This window comes from Camelina sativa, chromosome 3 (assembly GCF_030686135.1).
Source record: "Camelina sativa cultivar CO46 ecotype springtype chromosome 3, ASM3068613v1".
In the NCBI taxonomy this organism is placed as follows: Eukaryota; Viridiplantae; Streptophyta; class Magnoliopsida; order Brassicales; family Brassicaceae; genus Camelina; species Camelina sativa.
The window spans coordinates 28,891,010-28,898,268 of NC_141882.1; the positions used below are offsets into that span (position 1 = coordinate 28,891,010).

At 47.1% G+C, this 7,259-nt stretch overlaps 3 protein-coding genes across 3 annotated transcripts; all 3 read left to right on the forward strand.

The window, feature by feature from the left end:
• The first annotated feature begins 3,324 nt into the window (after positions 1–3,324).
• On the forward strand, positions 3,325–3,876 carry LOC147947818 (uncharacterized). Its single transcript, XM_087507462.1, has one exon. The coding sequence runs from the start codon at positions 3,325–3,327 to the stop codon at positions 3,874–3,876; it is 552 nt and encodes a 183-aa protein (XP_087363588.1).
• Positions 3,877–3,932: 56 nt separating this feature from the next.
• LOC147947819 (uncharacterized) lies at positions 3,933–5,627 on the forward strand. The gene is made up of 4 exons (XM_087507463.1): positions 3,933–4,140; positions 4,219–4,625; positions 4,767–4,853; positions 5,112–5,627. The coding sequence occupies exons 1-4, from the start codon at positions 3,933–3,935 to the stop codon at positions 5,625–5,627; spliced, it is 1,218 nt and encodes a 405-aa protein (XP_087363589.1).
• A 6-nt stretch (positions 5,628–5,633) lies between these two features.
• Positions 5,634–6,083, forward strand: LOC147947820 (uncharacterized). Its single transcript, XM_087507465.1, has one exon. It carries the CDS (start codon positions 5,634–5,636, stop codon positions 6,081–6,083), a length of 450 nt encoding a protein of 149 aa, XP_087363591.1.
• Positions 6,084–7,259: the final 1,176 nt, after the last annotated feature.

Here is a 7,259-nt window from a genome sequence, read left to right on the forward strand (position 1 = left end):
GAAAAATAGAAACCTCATGATCTTGTAAATTTCACTTGGTACATATATTATCCTTAAATATGTCTAATACTAAATTCAACAAATCAATTTCTAAAAACCTAAAATCATTCAATTCTGATAAAAAGATCGGCTTATTGTCAATATTTGACATCATCATCACAAGGAGATTTGAACAATCCATAGCATAAATAATAATTAATCCATACCCAACCCCAACCAACACTCCATTACTAAAAACAAACCTTGATGTATAATTTAATTTATTAGTCTTGTTTAATTTATTAAATAACAAAATGTATAAAAGATTAAAATATCTCTCTGTTTTACAATTAGAATGTATTGTTTTGGGATGCTACCAATTTGTAATACATATACGGTGAAATATGAAATTTGTACTGACTTCTTTTTATGTGGCTTGTATTTGTCTTTGCTTTGCAGATGAAACGGCAAGTGATTTTATTCCCTTTTCATGCTGGTTTATCCCAAAATCAGAAGTTGTTTTACTTTTGTTGTTTTATTTCCTGTCAACAAAAGACCAGTAATGTTAAAACCCCAATCAATGCCTTTATCCCTTGCAAATCTTGGAGAGTCTTCAACCTCAGTTTTAAGCTTTGGTTTACATCATCAGTAGTTATCTATTAAAATAAGAAAGAGAAAAATGAAAAATTGAAAATGTAAAAATTCAAGCGTAAATGGTTTATGATTCCTTGTTGAAATTTTTTCCGCATGTGTGTCTCAAGTTCTAAGGGTAAGTGGTGTTGATCGTCTTTGATAGATGTGACAGACTGACAGTGAAACTCTGGTACACAGAGCCGTGAAAATGTATGTAGAACCGAGAATCCGGTTCAGTTCTAATCCTGATGGTTTGTTTGAGGCATGTTCGGACAAGGAGGCCCAGTCCCGAAGATGGAGAACCGACTTCCTAATTCGTCCTGTGACCGAGTTGAAGAAAAAGGTGCAACTTTCCTTATAACTTGAAACAAGATAAGGAAAGTTGATATTTTCTGTAATCTAACAAAAAGTATAAATAAGGGGAGACTTCTCCATTGTAAATCATTGAGCAATTAATACTAAAACCCTAATCTCTTCATTATTCTTGAGCGAAAACCTAACTTCTTTCCCAAGAGATCTAAATCCCTTTTTGTTCTAAAGCTTGAATTGAGTTTCTTTGAGAGAATATTTCTTTGAATTTGTTTTCCCTATCAAACAAATTCATTGTGAAAACCTAGTTTCTACAATTGACGCCGTCTGTGGGGACGTGAAATCGTTTTACAAGTTAGTCTCTTCAAAGCAGCTCGATCAAAAGGATCTCTCAAAGCCTACGACAATGTCTCCAATTTCCAACAATGAAGTCATCGGCGCAAATCGCACCTCCTCAAGCTTATCCGACACTACGAGCCTTGCACCTTCTCAGGGCGATACCAAAGCACAAGGTCACGCTCCAACCATGCAAGACACGACCATTTACGTTCGTCGTAACACCACCACGTCGATCAACTTGACCGATAACTGCCTCGAACTCCCGACTGAGACTGGGTTCGAAGGTGAACTAGATCAAGGGACATGGCAGACTCGTGAGCAACCTGACAACCTCAAAGCAGAGCGTTCAGATGAACAACCCTCGAACGGGGAAACGATGCGCGCCACGGAGCAGCAACCTGGCACCCGAACCGAGGATCTTCCTGATCGCACTACGACAGCAGTGCAGAACCCGCAGGTCATCTCTATGGAGGATTTCAAGATCTTGTTCGGCACCATGACGAAGGAGATTTACCTGATGATCTCTGACACAACCGCAGAGTCGATGCAGACGTAACCCAGACGACCCCATCACCACTCTTTGCGGGGCAGTCGCTTGTACTCAGGATAGGCGATCTCACACGTCGTCTCGATTTTTTGGACATACTGACGGTCGAACAATTGGAACGAAGAACTCTTCCCCCCAGGCAACATCGAGCATCCGGCCGCCAAACCCGAACTCACGGATTTGTGACACCCCGGCTAGCCAGGTCGCCCCTCCACAAACATGGGACCTTGCCTCGAGATCGAGGAAATCCAGTCGCAGATTCGTGGGATGAGTTCACTCCTCCACTGGGCTATCAGCACAGCCCCAGGGATCGAAAGAATTGTCGAGGTCACTCGGCGCACTCCTTTTACTCAGCGGATCCTGCAAGCCGCCATACCAAATGTCAAATTAACGCTCCCAACCTACCTCGTAGATAAGAATCCAGTCCTTTTAATGACGTCTTTTATGGCAACTGTAGCCAAGGAGCGGTTCACCAACGAACTGCCAGTTGTTCATCAATAGTCTTTCCGGTCCCGCCTTAACTTGGTTCACAAGGCTCGAGTCAAATTTGATTGACAACTTCACCCAATTGTCAACAGCTTTTCTCAAGCATTATCGAATTTTCATCGAGCGAGGCGTGACGAGTTCGGATCTCTGGAAAATGGCCCACGAACCTGGCGGCCGTCCTAGAAACTGGCGCAATTGCCGCTTTTAGGAAAAGTCTACTTCCCGGTTTGCCCCTACGGAAGGACCTCAACATCCAAGAACCCAAAGACCTCGATGATGCGCTACATCGAGCCTCCCGATTTGCACTCGTGAAGGATGAGGACGTCTAGTTGGCCGCGAAAACAGCGCCCGAACCCCAAGCCCCCACGAAGGTTAGGAATCGGGAGGAATACCATGAGCCCCGAAAGCATCACGATCCTCAGGACCGAAAGAAGGGCGTAGTTCACGCGATCCCCAAGGTAGATGGCCAAAGCAAATCGACGTCCGACCCAAAGGAGTTGTACTGTGACTTCCACATGGTACCCAGCCATTCCATGCACGAATGCATGCACTTAAAGAACTATCTATATGGAAAATATCTTTCTGGCGAGGTAGAAGTCGTCTTTCAACCCAGGAGTTCCCGAGGGGGGAGTGGTCGCCGCGGAGGCTGGCGAGGTGGTCGATCTAATGGTGGCCGCGGTGCAGGTGGTAGCCCGGCTAACAATATTCAATAGCCAGCGAATCAAGTATTCGCCGATCACCAAGAAGAGACGCCCTAAGAGAACGAGCTACCTGGTCCCCCAAAGCCACAGCGGGGGCAGAATCCCGAGCGCTTCAACTCCCCTCACCGAGGCCGAGTAACTGTGATACTTGGCCCGCCAGAGGATTGCACTGATTTTGTTCGCGCATTAAAAAAGAGGGCACATTAGATTTGCAGCCTTCAAGAGACCTCAAGCGAACCTCCGCTCTGTTTGGACCCCATATCATTTACACCGGAAGATGCCAAAGGAATTCAACATCCTCATTTGGATCCCCTGGTCGTTGAAGTAACTATGGGCGAATTCGATGTTGAAAGAGTGCTGGTTGATACTGGAAGCACCGTAAACGTTCTGTTCTGGCAGACGCTACAAAAAATGGGCATCACACCCGAGCAGGTGAAGCCCGAGACCCGGACGTTGACCGGCTACAACGGGATCGCAAAAATATCGATGGGCAACGTAAAACTGCAGATGCGTGCTGGCGCAGTGACCCGGAAAACTAAGTTCGTGGTCGTCGATGCGCCCCCAATTTACAACGCCATTTTAGGGGCACCATGGATATACTGGATATACGCGATGCAAATCGTACCGTCAACTTACCACCTCTGCCTCAAATTCCCGAGCCCCACAGGGATCTGCACGCTCTACGGCGATCAGAGGATGGCCCGATCTTGTTCCGTAATCGAGAAAAAACAAAGGAAAAAGGAGGACGCATTGCAATTACAGAGCGGGGACCATCTCATCGGTGCCCATAAGCCGGAGCGAGATCTGCTCAAGTCTTTGGAGTGTCGGATCCATCACGAACCGTTGGCATTGGGGCCGAACTGGAAGACCATATTGAGGTAAAGCTCATCGCCTTCCTACAATCTCGGTCCTCCACAATCGCTTGGTCGACAAAGGACATGGTCGGGATTAGTCCCGACGTCATCTGCCACAGGCTCAATATCGACCCTACATTCAAACCAGTTAGGCAGAAAAGTAGGCGTCTGGGTCCAGATCGGGCAAAAGCAGTCCAAGACGAAGTCAAACGACTACTCAAAGCAGATCAAATAATGAAGGTCCAGTATCCCGATTGGTTGGCCAACCCAGTCGTGGTTAAAAAGAAGAACGGTAAGTGGAGAGTTTGTGTGGACTTCACCGATCTTAACTAGGCGTGTCCTAAGGATAGCTTCCCTTTGCCGCACATAGACCATCTCTTCGAAGCCACAGCTGGGAACCAATTTCTCTCGTTCATGGATGCCTTCTTGGGATACAATCAGATCGCCATGAGTTCCATGGATCGTGAAAAAACGGCATTCTTCACGGAAAGAGGAACCTATTATTACACAGTTATACCGTTCGGACTGAAGAATGCCGGGATAACCTACCAACGGTTGGTATACATGATGTTTGCCAACCTGCTCGGACGCACTATGGAGGTCTACATCGACGACATGCTGGTCAAATCTTTGATTGCAGAGCAACATGTTCAACATCTCGCTGAATGCTTCGACATTTTGGACCAATTCCAGATGAAGTTGAATCCAACGAAGTGCACATTTGGGGTCACATCAGGTGAATTCCTAGGATACATCGTTACCGAACGAGGAATAGAGGCAACCCCCAAACAGATTTAGGCCATACTTAGACTCCCGTCCCCAACTAGCAAACGGGAGGTGCAACGCCTGACCGGCCGAATCGCTGCTCGGAATCGTTTTTGTGCCCGATCAACAGATAAATGCCTTTCTTTCTGTCAGCTCCTCCGAGGAAACAAGGATTTTCATTGGGACGAAGGCTGCGAGGTCGCCTTTCGGCAGTTGAAGGAATATCTGACCAGTCACGTGGTGATAGTTAAAACGGAGGACGACAAAACATTATACCTCTACGTCTCGGTTTTTGGTTAGGCAGTTAGCGACGTATTAGTCCTAGACGACCGCGGCGACCAAAGACCAATCTTCTACACTAGCAAAGCCCTCAATGATGCGTAGTCGCGATATCCTACGCTAGAAAAATTGGCCCTCGCTGTGATCGTTGCTGCGCGTAACGATCAGCCACTCCGAACTATCCTCCATAGCCCCCTTCAATCAGGACCTATGGCGTAGTGGGCGGTCGAGTTGAGCGAATACAATATTGAACTTTCTCCTGAGCTCGGAGATCCTACTCCTAAAGAGGAGCATTGGACAATGTTTGTCGATGGTTCATCGTCTCATCAGGGATCCGGCGTGGGACTCATTCTCCAATCTCCCAATGGCATAGTGCTTGAACAAGCATTGACGCTCAATTTCAAAGCATCAAATAATGAAACGGAGTACGAAGCCGTTCTCGCAGGACTTTGGTTAGCACGAGGACTCAGAGTGACACACCTGCAAGTTTTTTGCGACTCCCAACTGGTAGTCAGCCAGTTCAGTGGCGAGTTCGACTCTAAGAACGAGCAAATGGGAGCATACCGCCAGTTGGTCCGGACATTATCTGAGGAATTCACTTCTTTTTCTCTGACAAAGGTCCCACGAAGCGAGAACACATCGGCAAACGCTCTTGCAGCATTGGCAAACTGCTCGGATCCCGATTTACGGCGCACTATTCCTGTCGAATGCAGCAAAGCACCCAGCATCAATTAGGTTCCAATGGAAGTCAACAAACCAATAGAAGACCTAACGGATGTCACGAAGCCACCCGATGATTGGCAAATTGAGAATAAGCTCTATATCTCCGAAGGAATCGTCCCGCCGGATCGCTGGGCAGCTCGGCGTAAAAAAGCCCGAAGCACTAGGTACATCCTTTTGGATGTAAAATTATATCGCCGCAGTTCGTCCGGGGTATTCCTTACATGCGTTTGTCGCGAGGAGGCCGAACGAATCATGATGGAAGTACATGAAGGTGACGGCGACAACCACTCCGGCGGGCGGGCGCTTGCTTTAAAGATCAAGAAGGACGGTCATTACTGGCCAACCATGATTACTGACTGTGAGCCCTTCTTGGCGAAGTGTGAAGCTTGCCAGCGTCATGGGCCTATGCGACACGTCCCGCTCGAACTGCTGAGTACTGTTACGGCTCTGTATCCTTTCATGCGCTAGGCCATGGACCTTCTAGGGCCTCTGCCACCGTCGAGGTCCAAGAAGTTCATCCTCGTACTAACCGACTACTTCACCAAGTGGGTAGAAGCGGAGGCGTTCACTAAGATCCAGTCTTTAGACGTGACCAATATCATATGGAAAAACATCATTTGTCGTTATGGACTTCCTTATGAGATCGTCACCGACAACGGTACGCAGTTCACTTCGCTCATCACCAGAAATTTCTTGAGCAAGTGGCAAATTTGTCTGAGTACTTTGACTCCCCGATATCCTCAAGGGAATGGTCAAGCCGAGGCTACGAATAAATCGATCATCGACGGACTGAACAAACGACTCGGGCGGAGAAAGGGAGCATGGTCGGATCATCTCGATGGTGTATTGTGGTCCTACCAAACAACCCCGCGGCAATCTACGGGACAGTCCCCTCTCTCTCTAGCCTGTGGGCTTGAGGCACTCGCCCCGGTAGAAGCAGGTGTCCCGACACTTCGCCGCACCATGATAGTCGATAATCCCGACCTTAATAACGACATGTTGATCGATCACATCGACTTTGATGAAGAGTTATGCGACCAGGCTCTAGTCCGGATTCAACACTACCAAGACGCAGCAACTCGGTACTATAATAAGACTGTTTGTCAGCGGTGCTTCAATGAAGGTGACTTGGTCCTACGAGAAGTTTATGAAAATACCAGAGAGGTCAACGCCGGTAAACTCGGCGCTCGATGGGAGGGGTCATACCTTGTATCCAAGGCAGTTCGTCCTGACGTTTACGAGCTCATGACCATGGCTGGTGAACGAATCAGGAACTCATGGAACGCGGCCCGTTTGAAGCGTTACTATTATTAAGTTATCTTCATGACCCGACCTCCACCTATGTTTCGTTTGCAATATGAACTTCGACTGGCTTGATCCCTGTGTCACGGTACGTAGGCAATTCCTTATCTTTTTGTTAAGATTAAGCGAGTGCAGCTAGACTATCAATAAAGTTTCTTTTCGGGCGAAATTTCCATTGCAAATTTCGAGTCGATTACATTCAGTTCGGCAATTTGCCAAAATTTAAAAACAAAAACAATAATAAAAAAAAAACAGCAACATCTTATCGGCAAACCAGTTCCCATAGGAAGATTAGTCGTGAGTCTTCTAGTCTCGGTACAAAATGACTCCCCTCTAGCATTC

What these genes read in the sequence shown, in the direction of transcription:
- LOC147947818 (XM_087507462.1), top strand. Translation starts at nt 3,325, where the DNA reads ATGGGCGAATTCGATGTTGAAAGAGTGCTGGTTGATACTGGAAGCACC.
- LOC147947819 (XM_087507463.1), top strand. Translation starts at nt 3,933, where the DNA reads ATGGTCGGGATTAGTCCCGACGTCATCTGCCACAGGCTCAATATCGAC. An exon ending in CGTGGTTAAAAAGAAGAACG is followed by an intron (nt 4,141 to 4,218) that starts GTAAGTGGAGAG and finishes TGCCGCACATAG; the next exon opens with ACCATCTCTTCGAAGCCACA. An exon ending in TTACCGAACGAGGAATAGAG is followed by an intron (nt 4,626 to 4,766) that starts GCAACCCCCAAA and finishes TCTTTCTGTCAG; the next exon opens with CTCCTCCGAGGAAACAAGGA.
- LOC147947820 (XM_087507465.1), top strand. Translation starts at nt 5,634, where the DNA reads ATGGAAGTCAACAAACCAATAGAAGACCTAACGGATGTCACGAAGCCA.